Raw genomic sequence first — 20716 nt, forward strand, 5'->3', positions numbered from 1 at the left:
TGGATGGAACTTAGTCCAACTGATGCAATGCTTAGGTTAGAAAAGCAAAATGCGTATTTCCTGAGTGCAGGAACTGCAGATGTGCATTGCCAAGGCCATCGTGAAGATACCCAGCCTGGTGTGGGCAAGGAAGAGCATGGATAACACCAGGCTTCAAGCCTGCCACCCTGTATTATTGTGCCATATGTTTTGGAGTCACAGCAGTCACATCACCCATTAGTGCTGTTTTACTATGAATCATAGAACCATTTGAATTGGAAGGGACATTTAAAGGTTAACTAGTCCAACTGCCCTGCAATGAACAGGGACATCCACAGCTAGATCAGGTGCTCAGAGCCTGGTCCAGTCTGACCTTGAATGTCTCCAGGGATGAGGCATACAGCACATCTCAGGGTAACCCATTCCAGAAGCCACAGACAACTCTGATCCACACTATAAATGAATGCTCCTTTGGAGAAAGAACTCGATGTTTCTCCAGTGCTGCTCTATGCAGGTTGGGGACTTGCAGTACTGTAATCTGGAAGTGGTACAATGGGGAAGAAGTGCAAGCAACAACCAAGTAACAATAGAAATGAGTTTATTTTGTAAAAAGTTATAAAATGAATATTGTACAAAAATAAAGTCTGTAGAGAACTTTGGTTGATTAACACAAATGACTGAGACATAAATCGCAGGTGAAGTAAAAAACTCCAGAGAAGCACACTCCTGTTTTCAGTAAGGTCTAAAAAAAAAAAAAAAAAAAACCAAAAAAAAAATCACAAACTTTACCCTTTTGTATTTTGAACGTAGTGATTTGCTGCTCAGAAAATGCGCGGGGGGCAAGTGTTGAGCAACAGAGCTGTGCATGCCCCAAGCACTGCATCCAGCTCTCCGCCAGCAGCGAGCGCCCCTTGGCTCGCAGGTGCTTCTGGCGGCATCTCAGCTGTGCCCTGCCCTGCACAGGGTGAGGTGTCCCCATGGCCTTGCAAAAAGAGCCCGCAGGTGGGCTCTGCGCAGCCAACCTCAGCCCGAGGAAGCAGTGGCAGTCGGTGCTGAATTTCATTTTGTACGCGTGGTACAAATTTCTAGGTGTGTTCTGGACTTTTCTGACCGCTAGACCCTTCTTTTGGGGTGCTCCGAGGTGTCCCCGTGGCCTTGCAAAAGCCCGCAGGTGGGCTCTGCACGGCCGACCTCAGCCCAGGGAAGTAGCAGCGGTCGGTGCTGAGTTTTGCTTCATACACGCGGTACAACTTTCTAGGTGTGTTCTGGACTTTTTTGACCACTAGACCCTTCTTTTGTGGTGCTCCGAGGGGCCCAGAGCAAAACAAGTGAGGAGAGCCATTGCATGTGTGAGATAAAAGGTTGGACCATCACTTCAACTTTTCAATAGGGATTTTTTTTCTTCCTGTTGTTTTTTCTTTTTCTGTGGGAGTTGATGCTTCACCGATCGTCAGGTATGTCTAGAGACCTGCACTGCGGCCCCTTCAGGAAAATAGTCTCCAGAACGGGAGAGTGGCAGGTAAGAACGCCCTTGCTGTACAGCCTCCCTCGCTGTAAGGAAACTCAGACTGCTCTGCTGTGTGGGTATGATCCTGTAATACTTCAGCAAATTATACAAAACTCTTTGGTTATTTAACACAATCGTTTACCTGAAGGCTACATTAAATCCAGGGCTAACTAGTAAGAGGGATTTAACCTTTTCTACATGGAAATATGGAAGGAAAAGCTTAAATAACTACAAGAAATTATAAGGCTAAATGTGATTAATTTCCATTTGTCAATAGTTATATGAGGTCAGTTGGCAAAAAGTGTGAGAAAAAAATTGTGGCTACATTTTAAATATGACTAGAATTAGTTTGTCTAACAAATGGCTAATGCTGAGCCAAGTGCTGTGACCCTCCCTCATGTCAAACTGTGTTTGCTCCAGCACAGGTATGACCACCATCATTTTCAGAAGTACTACTGAACATGAGGAAGGGCTGCAGACTTTGGCACTACATTTTGTGAACATAATCAGGTTTTTGTTTAAAAGCAAAAAAGGTAAAGTAAGTGATTTTTTGCATTCAAGTTAACACCTTCAACAGCATGGACCGTTGTTCCCAACTTATTTGTCTCTCCGTACCTTCCAAGCACCTCCTACTTTGGCACCTTTGAAAAAAACTTTAATAAATAAGGAAAGGAGACTCATTACTGAACTGTAATAAATAACAATAACTTAATCTTAATAAATATCTTCTGTATATTTATGTCTCTGAACGGATGCATTGCATCAAGTAGTCTCTGCTCACTCACAATGACCAAATATAAATGTAGCTACGCAAGTGACATTAGTCCTTTGTAAACCAAAAGAAACACATTTTGTGTATGCCAGGCTTATTTCACTTACTATACTAGGAAGAAGTGCTTAAAAACTCAATTTGTTTTCATAGGTAGCAGAAAAATGAAATCCTACACTTATTTTGAAGAAATGTGAGATGGAAATAACCAAACTTAACCAGTAAGTGGAACCAATTTGCTTTGTACTGACATTGGTCCTACAGAACTTGAGCCTGGGAATTTTGACTTTTGCCTGATACCATCTTACATAGGATATTAACCTTATTGTAATAGAAGTTGTCTTAAGCGCTGAAGAACCAACCTTCAATGACCAACAGCACAACGTGTCTTTGGGTAATGCTGAGGGCACAGGCTCAGCTTCCTGGTGCAAGTGGGGACAACCCCACAGCAATGCAGTACTGCAGGGCTGTGTTTTTAAGCACGTTCCTCATGGATGCAAGTCTCACTGGTGGTGGACCATGTCAAGTGGGAAAGGGAGTGTGTACGCCATCCAGCTGCTTGCATCCTCACCTAAGCTTTTATTTACTTTCCTGTAGGACTTCAAAAACCTCCATCTCTTAGGCCACCTCGCACCCCCCAGGCTTCCACGCCCCTCGTTCCGCATTCTTGGCCCTTTTTTTTTCTGTTCTGAGCAGACACATCCCCGGGAACCTTGGTCCCTCTCTTTTCATTATCGCAGGAATGCAAAACTGGAGCCGCCTCCAGCGCACAAGAGTCAGACACATCCACACCTTTTTGCGGAATGTTTTTTCAGTATGTGGTAAACCAGGTTATCATCCAAAAAGGACAGGTCATCGTCAAAGGCTGTGGGTCTGCAGCAAGCTTGCCTCACTTTGTCATTGACTAGTTTTTTCTTTCTGGTTAAGTTTTTCAAAATTTTGTCATACGTGGTCTCAACTGCATCACAAGATCCACTGCAATACCGGAAGATGAGCTCTTCTTTGGTTTCGTATCCCAAATCCAAGTCAGTCACATTTAAATGTATTTCTGTTAAGACACATCCCCGATTTTTGCCCTTTTGGTTCCTCCTTCCCTTTTTGCTGGAATTCTCTACGTTTGTGGCTGCACTTTGCCGGTTCCTCTCCCGCCTAGAAAAAATCGGAGTCTGTTTATCTGGCGATCTCCTCAGTCTCTTAATAGTGGCTTGAATAAAGTCCACTACCTCATCGAACTGATCTGGGTAATCCTCTGGCATATTAGCTGTTTGAAGAAGAGAAAAAATGCTTTGTAACATGTCAGCTGTCACAAAGTTGGTGGTTCAAAAACACAAGACACATGCAAGCTGCTCTGCCCATTACTGCAGACACACTAAAAACAGGGTAATCAGGAATCAGAACTGAAACTCATTTGGGAGAAAATATTAATGAGATTGGTATGTATCTCTGTAGGTGTCTGCTTATGCTTGGTAGCACTCCAGTGTATCTTTCAGTATTGAATGAACCCTGTCAAAATTGAGGGGAAGAAAAGCACATCATGATACAAGTATTAGTTAATGGGTGGATGAAGCTACGTTAGGGAGGTTACACAGGCTCTTCCTAGCAAAGCTGGAATGGGATGAGGTTTCTTTGATGCAGTTTTGTGATTGTAATTGTTAAGTGTTGTCTTTTCACGTCAGCAATGGTTTGTATTGTCAAAGCTATCTATCGATAAGGTTTTTGAGCAGGACAGAAGGAGGAGTTTCCCAGGGTGCCAGGCTGAGCTGTTATTCCTGGCTGAATGCCTGCTTTTTAATGCTTTTAGGGGATAATTATTGCCAGAGCTTTTGAAAATGATCTCTTAGGACTATTTTGCATCACAAGACACTTATTAGACTGGGTAAAAATAAGTCAGAATAGAAGTATTATGTTAATTTTCAAGGTAAATTTTATTAATGCATTTTCTTCTTTGAAAGTTAAAATAGCTATTGCATTTTTCACTTGATATGTAAGTATGAGAGCTAAGTTATTCAACTAAATTAAATGTTAAAGTCAATGAAATATTTTGACACTGATAGAATGAACCTCTCCAAGGAAGGTGAAATTGAATGTATTCTTCTGAAATGTTCTAAGAATTCTGTTTTTCATCAAGATTTGAAATAACATCATATTTTGAAATCTTTATGCTTCCCATGAACTAAATCCCACAGTGGAATTTGCTTTAGTGAAAATAGTGACTTAATGACAGGTCAAGCTGTCAGAAGTCCATGTCCAGATGCATGTATCTTACATTATTAATAACTGCATATTAAATACGTAAATAACGTTGCAGTACTGAGATTGTTTTTCTCATTCATTGTGCCAAAAATTGAGTCTTTGAGGACCCACTTCCTTTGCAGGAACACCTAAGAGGATGCTTCTTTCTGTAAGTAATTTGTAAGTGTCCACCTGCACAGCAGACTGGTGTCACGTACCCAGCCCTGTATTGAAAGGGGCTCCATCTCCAAAGGATCCCCAGGAATCTGCAAATACTGGGAAGAGTGATGCAGTGTGCCTGGCCAGGCTTTGATGCCTGCATTAAGCCACCATGGCTCTCACCCAGGTAGGTACTGAGATAGGAATAGATCCATGGCAACAAGTCAGGGCCACACTTCCTTCATGTGCATTACAACAGATAGGAGTCTTGATGGGAGACTGGGCAGTAGAAGTCCCCAAATCACATATGACTGGGGGATCAATACTTTTATCAGGGGAGACAAAAGTCTCCCAGACCAGTGGGAGCTTCCCAGTGACTACAGAAAAACACACTTATGGGATGGCTGCTACCTATACAGTTATACAGGACCTGAACAAGGCAAGATCCTGCACCAAGCCCCATATTCCTGTCCACTGATGGTAAATGCACCATTCTGGCTCTCCTCTGGCTTTACCTCTCTATTGGGAACCAAAACAACGACTACAAGTCACACCTACTGGCTGGGCAGGTAGCACTGAATGCCCCACTTAGTTCTCTTGCAGGATAGGATGGTCTGTCTACACTGGAGAATACTGCCCTGCTAAGTAAGGTCTGGGACGAGGTGGAATATGTTCCATAGAAGCAGGAAGAGGTAGACCTCATGCTCAGCCAAGCAAAATGACCCACTTGGAGCTGTCCCACCATCCACTGCTGAAGTATGGGCCTTGCCCTGGCATGGATATGGATAGAAAGAAGTTTGGTACTCGCTCTTGTTGATGGAGGACTGGATGGTTTCTAGGTTTCTTACGTAGAAACTAGCTTTCTTTGTTTACAACCCCATCAGGGAAGGCTGCGACTCTGAGGAGACAGCTCTGGCTGTGCCATTCTCTACTCTCACCTTCCTGTCATCCCACTCATACTATTGTGACCATCCCAGCCCACACTTCTGCCACACATGCCTGACCAACCTTTGTAGCAATAGTGTGATACAACAAGATATTGGCTGTGGAGACCAACTCCCAGCAATCTAGAAAGCATAGCAGGGTTCAGCAAAACCCATGCAGTGGACAACCACCAGGAAAAGGATAGGGGATTGCTACAGGGAAACTTAACCTATGCCTGGAGACTCCTATCTGATACCTTCAGCTTCACACTTACCTACTAGCACAGCATGGGAAGTAAGTGTTCCCCTGCCCACGGAGGTAGAAGGAAAACTCTGAATTACCTGAAGAAATAATAACCCAACTAGACATACTGTGTTTATGCTTGCAATTCAGCTGCAAAAACGCCACCCACCCATGTGACAGTGGGTGACAGTACAGGAGTCTACTTGAGTTACTAATACTAATCTGACAGCTACAGTGTCCAAGCACTGTCCTGCTCAAACCAATGAAGTATGCCCTAGAGAGCAGATAATGATGGGAAAAGGCCCATGCGGTGGTCTGTATTCCCATCTGAAGCCCATGCTGATATCCATTCTGGTTCATGTGACATCATTATCCCAAATGCACCAACGGAGCTAATGTCACTGAGAGTTTTCTGTGCTGCAAAGAAGCCTGTAATACTAAGATGGAGTAAATACACTGTGGAACAGACATGAAACACTGCTAATGCAGACATGGAATGCCAACACAGGAGAAGGTGGAAGCAGAGGGGAAAAACTAGATCAACTAATCAAGACAAAAGGGTATCAACTAAAGGAGTCAAGTCACGTGGACTTGCTGCAACTAGAACCAGGGGTAATTAGCAGTATGACTGACTCCACTAATCTCACTGTGGCTCTAACATAAACCACACAGGAAGGACTCCAAGCTGTAATCTGGGATGAAGCATGCATGGCCAGTACAGCTAAAGAAGCTGGAGATTCTTGCTCAGCTCATCCCCTCTTGCAACATCAGGCCACTTAGGAGACTCACTGGGAGAGCTGCCAGCACTATGAGTGTGATGAATGCCAATTTTCTGTCTCCAGGGTGGATTTCCTCTTCAGCACAGGGAATTGGAAAAATATCCCAAGCAGATATCCAAAACATTACAGAGGAGTGCAGTGACCCTCAGTAATTTGGGAATTACATCACTGGAGGAAACACAAGGCACACAGGTGATACTCGGGAATATTTAGGGAATTTTGAGAATGGTGGTCACACAGTCCCACTTGAGGAAATGTCCTGGACCTATCAGCCCTGGACAGTGAGTGCCTACTCACCTACAACTGCCCATGCTACTATGAGACTATGTGTGTACACAACGGTAGCTGTGTTACTGCACTACTCAGTGAATCCTTTCAAGTTTTCATAAGCAATAATACTCCTCTACCCAAACTAGTCACTATCAATGCAACAGTGCACCTTCTGACACCTTTTAACTGGACTGCAGATATGACCCAAGTTTTCTCATTTAGTTTAGTACTACTCGAGGAACAACTCCAACCCCTGCAGTCAGCCAGACTCTGATTGGCACAGCTAAATACAGTCCTACAAGGCTGAGCTTCAACACATTCAGCAGCAAGGCCATGACCTGTAGGTACAGCATCAAGTGCAGCTGGACCCAGCAACAACTAAATCATGGATCCAAGCCATGGGATGTACCCAGATTGGCTTGGAGCTAATTATCCACTATGAACAGCTTGCAGGGTTTTGAAGAAAAACTTGAGAATCAGAACAGTCATTTTATGACTTAATAGGTATACTCTGTTGTCCAATAAGCAAGGGGGGGCCTGGGATTAAATGCTGTATTGAACACCTGAAGTAGAACCCTGGGCAGTCAAGTAGAAGTACCAGCCTTAACACAAGGTGTGATGGGTTGAAACAAGGCACTAAAGATAAATGTGAAGAAAGTTACAACCAGATATCACACACAAATAAGCAATAACCACTGACCAAGGACAAAAGACCATAAAAGGCTAACAGGCAGCAGGGAAGGTGGAGAAGATGGACAGTAGGATCACCCTAGCCTAGCCTCCCTGCATCACAAACACCATGTGATGGGCACCTGTTTAGTCTCTGCACTGTGGTAAGTGCTGTTGGGGGTTTAGAGGATGCTAAGCTGTGTGGTCAGGGAACACTAGCACAGGGACAAGAGCTGCTGTGGCATCCAGTGCTGGATTGTGATCTGAATAAAGACACTTGATTCATCCATGATCTTTTTAATTAGTTATCTCTCTGTTGCAAACACTGCTTGAAAGCCATTTATAGTCTCAGAATGAAGATAAACAGCCTGGCAGCTTTGCTCTCTAACAAACAGCACAGTACAGATCATGTTGGCTTGAATCCACACCAGAAAGGGCTTTCTGTTGGGATTTCACATCCCTGGGAAAAGGAATTACCATCCCTTCCTATAAAACACACAGTTGGCATGTGTGTGTGTGTATGATATTTACACATACACACTCACAAATATGTGTAATTACACACACACATATTTTTTCAAAACAAACTAATTTACTGACAACACTTCCCTTCTGGTGGAAAAGCTGAGAGAACAAACATGACAGACGCTTGTCAAGCTGTACAAAGTACCAGCAGGAAATGCTCAGATACTACAACAACAAAAGCAGCCAAATCCCTTCTGTGCAGCAGTCCCTGGTCCCTGGCCCCAGGGCAGGAAGGAATCAGAATTTAAAAATACAAAGCCTTCTAGGATGGGATAGGATAGCCCACAACAGAATGTGCTCAGCATAGGTTAGTGAAGGCTCCCTGAAGAAAAGACTGTAAATCCTGAAAAGAAACATCCATCTTTGGGAGATACAGGGCCTCTTTGTATCTTGCTCATGATGTGGGATAAGGGCTCGCAGATCCCAGTGGGACAGTATGACAGGGCTGAACCCCCATCACTGACATATGCTGCCATGAACACACACAGGACTGGTGCAAAGTCGTCAGGTTCTGTCTGGGGTTTACATTACAATTTTGAAGGCCATTTCCTGACCACTGAACACACAGAATATCACTTGGCTGAGCTTCTTCTTCCCATGGTATAAAACTCCTCACCCCATTCTTTCCTCTCTTGACCCTTTCACATTCTGGCATACAGATGTTTTAGCATCTGCCTAGCTTCTGCTTAGCACCCTGCCAGTGGGAGCAAGGGACATACAGTGGTGCTCCAGTGGGAGCTGCAGAGAGTACGCACGATCTGCTCCTGCTCAGAGAGTCACAAAATGGTGTGAGTTTGAAGGGACCTTAATGTTCATCGCGTTCCAACCCCCTGCCATGAGCAGGGAAATGATCCATTAGATTAGGCTGCCCATGGCACCATCCAACCTGGACTTAGACGCTTAGAGAGATAAGGCACCCATATCTCGCTCTCCTACAGCTTCCTTCCCCTCCCACTCTTTCAGTGCCATGCAAAGAACTGACCACTAAAGTAGGAACAGGCTTCCAGTGGCAATCACATCCTGACTGTCTTCTAGAGCCAGTGTCCAGAGCAGGGGCTATGAATGGCAGCCCTCAAGCTGCTCTGCTTCTGGGCAGCGTCATGTCTAGCTGAACCGGGGCTATTGATCTGCCAGGAGTTTCTCAAAGGTTCAGAGAAGGAATTAAAAAATGGAGGAAAGAAGAAACATCACAGGAATGGTGAATACACACATCCAGAACAGTGACCAGGCTGGAATTAGGGTTGGTAACACCAACTGTCCCAAATTCCAGGATTCTAACAAGAATAAAAAAGTGTGATCCATTTTATAAATAAAAAGATGTTTAGAAATTAATAATATCTGCTTCTTCTGATTGCTGTCTGCAAACCCTCTGCTTGCCTTCTGAACCTGTAGGGCACATTCAGATCAACATTTTAACTCATTTTTGGGTTAGAAACTTCCCTGTTTGAATGCAAACTGAAATTCTTGCGTCACTGCTACTCCCCAGAACCTGAGGCTTTGACCTGCCTGTCCCCTACACAATCTCCATCCCCTGGAGACTGCAAGAGCTGGCAACAGGTGCAGACTCCTGCAGCAAGCATAGGCTCCAGGGCTCCCCACCAGCCCCTGCAGAAACCTGCCCTGGAGCCATGCATTGGGTGCACAGGGAAATGTGCCTTCCTCTGGGCATCTTCTCTGCTTCATCTCCCCAGAGCCTGCTGTTGCATTTCCAGTTAATTAGAGACACCATGTGCCAGCAGGACAGGGATCTGGTGCCTGTGCTTTTGAGAACACTGAATAGTGGTCAGACAGACTTCTACCTAAAATAGCTCTAAATGAATATCCAAAGCATGCTTACTGCATTCTCAAGAAAACTGTTTCCATTAAGGAGAAATGGGCATTTTATTTCCGTCTGTTCAAATGGGATCAAAATTACATTTTGTAAAACTATTCCTTTTATTTCACCAGCAACAATTTTATTTTAAAGCCAAGTATTCCCCCGCAGTGGTAGTAACCCAGCATGGTAGAGCAAGAAACCCTCAGTTTGTACCTGACCACAAATTGGTTTCAGTGGGAACAGATGGACCTTCAGCTTTTGAGAAAAAATTCCAGTTACTCATTTTGGTGCCTGGTCATGGATTTAAAAGGCTGACTACAGCCTCTAATAACCACGCTGTCTATTTTCTTTTACGAGAAAGGCTTAAATTCTATTAATTGCAAAATAATAACTAATACAAGTAGGTTTTCCTTTTCATTTTTTTTTTTTAATATTTCTATTTTTTACAAATTTATCTAAAACTTTAAGTTTGAAGTTATTGGAAACTCTACTTCAGGGAACAGATTTCTGTAGAGACCTCAGGAAAATGTAAGAGCATCACAGCAATATCAGCTCAGCATATCCTGAGTTAAGGCGATGTAATAAAAATCACATAAGGTACACTAAAAATGATAAAATTGGACTTTTGTTTTGTACTGCAGCTTCTATGCATGCATTTGTGGGATACTGTGGGTACTACATCAAAACATCATGTTAAACATTTAATAAAATTACCAGGATAATATTTCACTTAAATATAGCTGTCTTCCAATTACGGAGGTTCAAACAACAGCATTCAGCATCTAGTTTCAAGTAAGATTTCAAAGTTCAATGGATTTAATCCAGCTCATTATAATGATAAGTGTTATTTAGAAAACCCAGATGCAGATCTGTGTTAGGATCAAATGGCCCCTTTTCAAAAATGGTTCTTGTACTTTCATCTGGGCCTTGAACTTAAGTATTTTAATTTCCTTTCTTTCCTCCAAAGTTATAATCACAGAGATGTTTCTTCCAAGATCACTTCTGGTGGGAAATATATACATGTAATGCAGCCCTAACTGTAACTGCAATGAATCACTCCCATTTTTTTCACTGCTTGTGAAGACTTTTCAAGTTAAAGAGGGTAGATTTAGGTTGGATATAAGGAAAAAGCCTTTAACAGTGTGGGTGGTGAGGCTGGAACAGGTTACCCAGAGATGTAGTGGATGCCTCAACCCTGGAGACTTTCAAGGCCAGGCTGGATCAGGCTCTGAGCATGTGACTGAGCTGTGCGTGTCCCTGCTCACTGCAGGGGAGTTGGACTACATGACCTTTAAAGGTCCCTTCCAACTCAAACAATTCTATGATTCTATGAAGAAGACTATGGTATAGCATTTATTCATGATTTTTTCTTATGCTTAGCTTGCTTTGCAGTAATATTTTCCGGTACTTCCTATAGTGGGTGGACAAGCTCTACCGCAACACGGAATCTCTCCATCTCACACCACAAAGGTCTACTTTAGGAGACCCCTGGAGCAACCTGTTTGTGGAAGTATATGACCTTAGGGAGGCTAAAATTACTCATGTTATTATCATTTTGCTTCATAAAGAAAGTGTGAACTGTTATGGGGATAAAACATTTATTTTATTGAAAATGAAGTACTTTCTCACAGAATCATAGAATCATAGAAAACACAAAGATTACTGTGCAGGCTTCAAATCAAAGGCAGTTGATAAAACTGGTTATACTGAAAGGTGTTCACGATTTAAACAATTAAAACATACCTTTTTAGCAATGTCTTTGCTTTCATGCCTTGCATGAAAATCTGCAAGGCTAGGAATGAAATTGAAACCAGTTGGTTGTATCCATTAGGAAACACAGCATCACAGACAGCAGGGGCAGCTCATCTCTAAATGTTTAATACAGTTCTGGTTCGCTACGCCGCTGCCTGCCTTGCCGGTTCCCAGGAAACAAACATCCCTGCTCTTATGCAGAAAGCTCTCAGAAATGGGCCCCTCACTGGTGTCACTTGTCTCTCATTAAGGCAAAGTGCTAAGTAACCTGGCCAAGTCACCTGGAGGATGATGCTGGGGCCACACACACCAGTCAGATACAATAACGCAGAACTGGAAACAGGCACGGGCTTCAACTACTGGTGTACCTGTCCCCAGCAGAGTGGACAAGCTTTGTTTGTACTGTTTGTAGCTCCCCAGCCACATCCCTGCCATTTCCCATAGGTTGGTCATAATTGAAATCTGCAGAGTACTTCATATTTCCACATTGCCAGGCTTAGTGCCTCCCCTTGCATCCTCTGCCTGCTTTCTCACAGGTACAGATGCTGATTCTTCCCAGGGAACCTCACTCTGTGGTTCACACCAGAAGACAAGGCAGCATCAACAAGACCATTATAAATGCTGCCGGAAGGGCAATGGCTTGGTCACAACAAAAGGAAAAATCAAGGCTAGATCAACTGGATAAAGGAAAGGAAGCAGTCTAGTGAGCTGACAGGTCTGCAACAGTTCCTTGTTCATCTGGTCAAGGTGTGAGTTGTTCCCAAAGTTCTGCCTGACTCTGGGGCTCAGCACCCATCCTCACCTATGTTGGGGTTGCCAAAGAGGTGCTGCATCCTGCAACCAGGCAGGATGTGATCTCACCTCTGACTGAAAGCTCTGAACAGCCAGCCCTAAAGTACTGAGGAGCAGAAAGTTTTTCTACAATTGCTCCCAAGGTTTTGTTACAGACCTTGGCCCAGACTCATGTACAGGGGCTGTATAGACACTGAAGCACCCGAGACACTCTCTGCATGAAGTTACAGTGTGAACAGTGTAGAAGAGAAAAAAGGAAGCAACGTGAACAGCCTCTTCGTGAACACAGTGATGGAGCCAGAGCCAATTCTGGGTGCAGCACAGAACTGCCCTGCTGCCCACTGTGTCTCCTTATGAAAGCCTTGTAAGCCTCCACATCTGTATCAAAATGAAGAAATCTATAGATTACCAGCACAGATACCAGTTGGTTTATGCTAAATGCTTTGTCTCTTCCGTTCTTGAGAGAGCCTTAAGCAAGTACCTATTACTGGGATCTGAAACATGTGAACTGCACTAACAACAGGGTATGCAGCCACCTAATGGACACAGAACAGAGACTTAAATGGAGGACATATTATTGGTAACAACAATAAACTCTCTTTAGCATTGCTGGTGCAGAAGTGATCCAGGTCAGCCCTCACACAGCACCTCACGTTGGTCATACAGTTCCACTTTGGTGCCAGTTCTCTGAACACGAACAGCATGGCTGAAATAACAGCAGAGCACCGCTTCAGCGACAGTTCAACACAACTCTCATCAAGAAACTGCTCCTGAACTGCTCTTATGCTGGATCTCCCAGCTTTAGGGGTGTGCCAAGGAACAAACAAAGGCAGCAATGCAGCAGAAAGGGGCCCCATTCCAGTCTCCATCCTGGAGCAGTAAAGCAGAGTCCCGTGTGCAAAGCCATGACTGATGACGCTGCTGGGACAATCTCTGCTGCTATCTGATTTTGATCTGACCTATAAATATATTTTTACTTCCTGTATTTCAACATTTTTTTGCAGTAGGTATGATACGGAAAGTTTTAACATCACAGTTTTGAAAATTTTCTTATTATAGTAACCAGTTCATGGCACTCGGGCAAAAGCTCTGCCACAGAGCAATCATGCTGGGATGTGTGGAGCACGGCTTGTCAGATGGTGTCAGTGGCTGTTCAGAGGCAGATGGGCTCTGCCCTCCCCTAGAACTGCACTGGATACATGCCTCCCTGTCAAAATTCTTGTAATTGCTGGTTTTGTCAAGGGAGTATTGCATGTTTGGGATGGGAGCAGAGGTGGTCCAGACACTTTCATACATCCTGTTACCTGAAGGTCATATGAGCACCTTGCCCCTGTAACACTGCCTTGCCCAGATGCAGGAAAACAAGTATTCTGAAACCACTGCTTGATTCTTTTTGGCCCTTCTCCTGTCATTAATCACTAAGGCATTTATACAAGTCCCACCAAGTTTGAAGAAATGCACCCTCAGTTTTCAATCCTGTACCAGTAGGTACAGACTAAGGCAAAAGCTACTAAGTCACACAATGTGACTTTATCCCTTAAAAAGGAATACTGATGTTTGAAATGTCTTTAACAATTCATTTTCTGTCCTTGATCTCAAAAATAGACATATTTGTGTGTTAAAGCTTTATTTCCACCTATCTCAAATATATCTTTCTTCCTTTATTTTCCTTCTTCTCTTTGTAAGCAGGATTGGATTGCCAGGATTCATTGAAGTCTTTCTTTTGGTTCCACTTAGCAAGTAGTACTTGATCAGAAACTACAGCTGTTTTGTCAAAAATGACCACCCTGTGGCGTCAACCATTTTATCAACACTAATAATATCAGCTGCTTATTTAGATGTCTGATGATCTTGAACACTATGTTGCAATATTTAGTATTCCTCCTTTATGACCTGTCATTAGCTTATTTCCACGGAAGTATGAGAATCCTTAACAAGTGTTGTTCTGTAGGGTTTGTCCTGTGTACTCAAGGTTTTAAGACATAGCTGCATGGCGGTGTGTGTGGGATGAAGACTGGATATTTGCACCAGGTATTCGCTCTATTTGCAGTTATGGAGGATGGGACTCCATGACCCCAATAACTTTTCTCAGTTTCTGTAATTTTATATATTTTAAACCTGCTTTATGCAGGAACACTGTAATTTACAAAGACAATGCAAGCTATCATTTTCAGGATCCTGTTCTGGTGGATAAATAATTCCTCTCCTAGCAATCCATTAACAGCCATTCCTGAGCTGAAGGGGATTTCTAAAACATATTCATGAGGCCTACAAAAGGTGACCAAGAAATGCATGTAAGGTGTGTTATCTAGCAGCCCACATCTGCAAAACATCTAAAAGGATCCAAACTTCCACCGGAAAATTTTTGAGGCCCATAAAATGAAAAGGACCAAAAGACATAAAACTTTAAACAAAGGATAACTGTTAAAACTAGAATAAAACCAGATTCTCTTGCATTTCAATCGTTTTCTCTTTAGATTTCAGAACACCCTTCATAGGAATATATTCAGCAGATATACCTGAGACTGCAGAGACAACAGATTCTAGGGCTATATGCATCTGGATTTACCCAGATGTGCCTTGTTCTTTCTTTTCTAGAATTCCGCCTATGAAAAGATGTCTTTGAATGCTTCAGATTTCTAAATGACCAGAAAAGCTGGGTGTGCCCATGCAAACAAAGTTTACTATATATATGCTGGCCCAGTGACATACGCACACTCGATCTGAGAGTGGATGGATGCACTGGCTGTACTGCATACACACAGATCAAATGACGAGTGTGGCACCTGCTCATCTTCTCTGATGCACTGCATTTACTGTGCACGGGCAGGTTACCTCCGTGCCTTGTGGGTGTCTTATTCTAAAGCACATCTGCTGCACTTCAAAGTGTTTCGGGCAGGAAAGCCTGCACAGAAACGTGGGAGTTCTGGTTTATAACACAAAAAATGTCTAATAAATACTGTAGGGAAGGTCATGCATTCATATGGGAGTATAAGTGAATACTGGTTTTGCCCTAAAGAGCCCTATAATATCACTGTTCATCCTAGATACCTTTCATACCAGCTGACAAAATTCCAGCTAACTGCAGAACCTCAATATTAAATACCTGAGCAAGGATACAAAGAATGTTTAACAGAGGTAAAACACATGTATAATGTGGTGTATATGCTATGATGTGACAAAGGAGCTCCAACAACAATTCACCATCTTGTGGCCAACAAGCAACTCATCCTCTGTAACTCAGAGAAATATTTTCCCCTCCTGTTAGAAAGTGATGTTTCTCATTTAGCTTTACATGTGTACTGTTAGCTCTTATTAAAGATGCCCAACTCATCAAAAGACTTCTTGCCATGTTCTAGATGCTGGGATACTTCTGTCCTCACGTATGTGCTGATTATGGCTATAGGGGGCAAGCAGAAAATGGAACTGCATGTAAATCAAACCAAGTATTTTTACAGTAATTTTGTTTATATTTGTTCTGTTCACAATTTAATTAATTCTTATTACATTAAAAATTCTTACAATTTAATCTAATTATGCCCTTCTACCTGAAGACTGTAGCATGACAAGAACAAAGAATGGAAGGGTTCTCTAACTCTACAAACTCCACAGGCACTCTTCTTCATGTGAAATAAGCTGTCCCATGACCACTGATGCCTAAAACACCTACAAACACTGGAATCATCTCAGATGCTCTACAGATACAGAGGCTACTCTCACCCCAGTGTCCAGCCCAATAAAAAATGCAGAACACTACAGTGCTAGCACTCTGCCATATCTAATTACTGCCCTGAACAACAAAGGTCAGCACATTACACCTGATCAGCCTGGGAGGTTAGGACCTCACCTGTAGGATGGAATGAAGAAGGGTTTCAGGCCAACCTGAAAGAGATGGGGTAGCATCAGGTGACCTCAGAGCACTGTGCAGAGAAAGCACACCCATCAAATGGGAACACACAAACGCGCTGAATGTCCACGAAAAAAGATCTGCACTCCAGCAAGGCGTAAGGCCTGCCCCTAGAAGTAGGGCTTGATCTCTCAACACCACTAACCATGTCTGAAGGTAGCAGTCAGAGACTTGAGACTCTCCCCACCTAGCCTGCACCAGTGTCACTTCAGGGGAAAGCAATGCGCTCCACCTCGAGCATATGTGGCACTCCAGGCAGATGAGCCAACATGGGTGATGATGCTCCCTCTGTGAGCTGCCTGCAGAGGCACTGGGCCATCAGCCCCAGAGACACAACGCACAGCAGGACAACATGCAGGCCTGCAAGCAGGCCACACACATGCCTGCTGCTTGCAAGAGAAACTGCAAAGCCCATGTGGTACGGGCGCAGCCCCTCTCGTGTATGTTGTACCTCTACCCAGGTGTGTGCCACTAAACCCTGGGTGTGTGCCACCAAACGATGAGCAGAAAGAAACCAGTGCACCAAAGGCCCCTGCTGCGGTTATCCAACATGGCAGCTGTGGTGGAAAGGCCGCAGCCTGTCTGGGTGGGATCGGCCTCACGTGCTCTGTGCTCACAGCCTGCTCCCAGACACCACAGGCTTTTAAATCAACTAAAGCAGCGTGAAAGTGATTCAAAGTATTTCACCACATTCTTACAGGCACCTCTCTCCCCTGACTCACCCAACTTGGCAGCAGGGCTGAGAAGAGTCTCCAGCATTTGGCTGTGGGTGCTGTGCTGCTGCCGTGCCAAAATCACAGAAACTCCCTTTTTTCTTCCCGACTTCTGCCGTGAATAGCAGTGCCGGTATTCTCCCCTTGCAGCCATGCTACTGATTTGTGACTCTCGCAGCTGAGAGGCAGAGGCCAAGCAGTCAGCCCTTCCTGAAAGACAGTAGCCTGGGATCCCTCTCTGCCCAGCAGAGCCCACCCTGCCCTACAGGAGAGGTTTTAGGAAGGGGCTACCACAGCTCAGGTGAACACATCTCGCCTTTCCTTCCACTTGTTTAGCCACTCCACAGAAAAAAAAAAGTAGGAAACAATGACAAGTTTTGGAATGCTACCCGTCCCCTCGAGCTGCTGGCGAGAAACCAGCTCACAAGGAACCACATTCCCAGAAGTAACTTTTAAGATAAAAGCGGCATTGTATAAATACTTCCTCCTTGGAAAGACACAGCACTAACGCACTTCAGCTCGCACTGCCTCTCCCCTAATGCTCTCCTCAGCAGACAGCCGGCACTGTAGCAAGCCTGTGCTGATGTGATGCCTGCGGTGGGATGGCTCAGAACCCCGGTGTCCTCTCCACCGTGGCCCAGCGGCAGGGGACAGGGCTGGGACAGAAGGAGGCGGCAGCCTCAGTGTGGAGAGAGTAGGATCACGGAGAAGAAACAGACTGAGAGGCTAAGGATGCAAATGTATGCACGGGGAGACACGGACGAGGAGCTGGATGTTGGAGGGCGGATGCAAAGCGGAGCTGTGGCACGCAAATCTCCGCTCAGCGCCTCCACACTGCCTGAGCCTGGCTGCTCCCGGGGAAAGCAGCGCGAGGCTGTGGCCGGGGCTGCCGCGGCCGCAGGGAAGGACGTGCCTCCCGATAAGGAGATAAAAATGAATCCCGATTACGGGATTCTCTCTGCATCCTCCAGTGAGCTAAACGAGGAGGGCTGAGCAAGGGCAAAGGGAGCAACCTCTGAGATGTGTCCCAGCCTTTGCTGAGCGAACGTCTTTGCGATCCGTGTGAGTATTTTGCCGCTTCTTATTGAGTCATATTAACTCCCACTTTAAAAAGCTGGTGGTGTTAGCCTAACACTCACACATTACTGTGAAAATCCTCTATCTGCTACTGTAGGAGACCTATTATTAGTGAGACATTATTATTATCTGTCATTTGGACTGTAAGCTGTCTTACTGTGAGCTGGTTCATGTGGATTGCTCTGCACAGAGCTCCCAACCTTCCCTCCCCCCCCCCCCCCCCCCCCACCTCCCACTACTCTTCTGTAAATTTCTGTGCGGACACACTAATTTGGGGATAAAGATCCAAGGAGGATTTAATGAAACTCAGCAGCATTCCAGGATGTGTACAGCGCCTCACACTGCGGCACCCCGTCTCCACAAGGACCGGTGCCCACAGCAGACAGTGAATAATTGCATTGGCAGGGCTGAGCACCGTGAGCAGGCTGAGGCGGTGGGGAGGGAGCTTCAGTGCCTGCGTCGCACAGCGTATGTACCCGATTCTCCTGCCAGCTCCTCTGCTCACTACTAACCTACTCATCTCTCTATGCTTTCCAACCAAAGGGATCTTAGCACTGACAAGAAAGCAGGGACAGAAGTGGGGGGGGACGGACAATGCAACTGCCAACCTGGAGCTTTTGAGGATGATTTGTTTTGGAGCTGCTGGAGCCAGAGCAGAACTGGCTGGGGGAGACACGGGGGCAGAAAGGTGGGGGACCATCCTTTCCTCACCCTGATGCCTGGGCAAAGGGGAGCGGGTTTAGCAAGACAGACAGTGGTGGCTACAAAGGGGAATGTTTCTTACAGTCACTGTGCACAGCATAGGGAGGCGGCAGGCTGATGGGGGAGAGATCGTCTTCAGGCCCCTCTACCACTGAAGGGGGCCCCTCGGGAGGCATCTTACCGGCGGGCAGGGGTGAGGTGGAGACCGTGTTGAGCAGCACCACGCAGACAGCCACAACATCCCATAACTTCATCTTAGAACTCCTTCCAACACGGGCCCCTGACAGAGAGAAGAAGGCAGGGTTAGCTCCCAGGTGCTGTGTTCCCCCAGTCTTGACCCTTCCTTGCAGCACCTGGGCAGCAGAGGACAATAACCTGTGCTCAGCTGTGCTCACCTCTCCCTGTGACACCTTCAGATCCTCCTGTCCCCATCATCTCCCAGGGCTGCCATCTCACCATGAGGGAGAGGGGGTGAGGGATGGCCATCGGCTCCTCTTTGCCCAAGGGATGGGAGGGTGTGAGTGTGTCCCTGTGCTGACAGCCAAGTCACCTTGCGCTCATTTTCCCTCAACAGCCGGGCAACGCCAGGGCATGTGTCCCCTGGCTGGACCCGGCTGGTCTGGGCTTCAAGGCTGCGCAGCTTTGCTGAGGGGCAGGCAATTCACCTTTCCCTTTACCCTCTTCTCTTGTTTCTCTACCTTTTCTCTCCTTTTCCCCTTCCCTTCTTCTCTTCCCCCCTTTCTTCTTCCCTTCCACTTTTTTTTTCCTCCAGTCTTCTTTTGTTTCTTTCCCTTTTCCTTTTTTGCTTTTTTTCCCTTCCTTTCCTTTCCCCTCCCTCCCTACCCCTTCCTCTATCCTTTTCCCTATCCCTCTTTTCCCTTTCCTTGTTTCCTCTTCCTTCCCCTATCTTTTTTCCTTTTCATTTCCATTTCCTCTTTCATGTTTTCCTTCTTTCTCTTTCTCTTCCTGTTTTCCCCTCCTATTTACATATTTTCTTTTTCTTTTTCTATTTCTTTTTTTTTCTTCATTCCCCTTTCATTTTTGTCTCCTCTCCCTTTCATCCTTCTTATTGTTTTCCTCTCTACTTAGCTTCCTTTGCCTTTCCCTCTTTCCTTCTTCTTTCCATCTCTCTTCTCTCTTCCCTTCTCTCTTTCCCTCCTTTCTCCATGCCTGCCCTCACACACCCCAGTACCCACCGCTCGAGGATTACAGCTGCCCCCAGCCCGCTTCTGCCCGGCGGCAGCGAGCGGAGAACGGTGGGGCGCCCGCCGGTGCCCGCAGCCTGGCCAGGGAGGGTGCAGCCCCGCAGAAGAGACGAGCGGCTCCCGCAGCCCCAGAGCTCGGGGCCCGCTACCCCCGCCGGTCGCGGCGCGGATCACGTCCAGGCGCCGGCGCTGCCCTCGCACCTCTCCGGGTCCGGGGCGCTGTGCTCCCGGGGAAGGCGCCCGCCCCGACCAGCCCGCGCTGCCGCAGCCCCCGCCTCGCTCTCACCTCCGAGCTGGTCTCGTCGGACCCGAGACGGACATCAACGCCGGGGCGCCGAGCGGCCGGATGGGCGATGCATGTGGGCCAGGTCGGGGTCCGACCGCCGGGACCGTCTTCGCGAGGAGGAGACGTGGAGAAGGGGGACAAGGTCGGAAGTCTGGGTGGAGGCAGAGGGCAGCCGCCAGCAGAAGCCCCAGCGGCTACTCCCGCCGCTGCCGCAGGTGCTGTGGCCGCGGCTCCGCGGGGGTCTGCGCCCGCTCCGGCCCCGGAGCCGCGTTCAGCAGCGGCGGGAGCGGCCCGAGCCGCGGGGAGCGCCGCCTGGCAGCGGGAGCTGGCTCTGGGTGCTGCTCTTGGGACCCTGCCTGGAAATCTGAGAAAGACACTCCATCAACAACTGCGGGGAGTCAGATGAAGAC

At 46.0% G+C, this 20716-nt stretch overlaps 1 protein-coding gene across 3 annotated transcripts; it reads right to left on the bottom strand.

Annotated features, from left to right (window-relative positions):
• Positions 1 to 560: 560 nt before the first annotated feature.
• On the bottom strand, positions 561 to 20585 carry GDNF (glial cell derived neurotrophic factor). Of its 3 annotated transcripts, none has more exons than XM_004937198.5 (3): positions 20307 to 20585; positions 18997 to 19095; positions 561 to 3516 (listed from the first exon to the last, which is right to left on the bottom strand). In XM_004937198.5, exons 2-3 carry the CDS (start codon positions 19067 to 19069, stop codon positions 3032 to 3034), a joined length of 558 nt encoding a protein of 185 aa, XP_004937255.1. In that variant the 5' UTR covers positions 19070 to 19095; positions 20307 to 20585; the 3' UTR covers positions 561 to 3031. The 3 variants fall into 3 exon arrangements, with proteins under 3 accessions (XP_004937255.1, XP_425018.4, XP_046761772.1); XM_425018.8 differs by having other exon boundaries at positions 18898 to 19095; XM_046905816.1 differs by having other exon boundaries at positions 18898 to 19095; positions 20012 to 20368.
• Between the last annotated feature and the right edge of the window lie 131 nt (positions 20586 to 20716).

The sequence above is a fragment of the Gallus gallus genome, chromosome Z, assembly GCF_016699485.2.
Source record: "Gallus gallus isolate bGalGal1 chromosome Z, bGalGal1.mat.broiler.GRCg7b, whole genome shotgun sequence".
NCBI lineage: Eukaryota > Metazoa > Chordata > Aves > Galliformes > Phasianidae > Gallus > Gallus gallus.

Bases quoted from the DNA above. Each gene is read 5' to 3' on its own strand.
- GDNF (XM_425018.8), bottom strand. From the start codon at position 19,069: ATGAAGTTATGGGATGTTGTGGCTGTCTGCGTGGTGCTGCTCAACACG. The intron at 3,517-18,897 runs GTAAGAAACATT...TTCTTCAAACAG, and splicing joins CTATGCTGTGCACAGTGACT to CTAATATGCCAGAGGATTAC.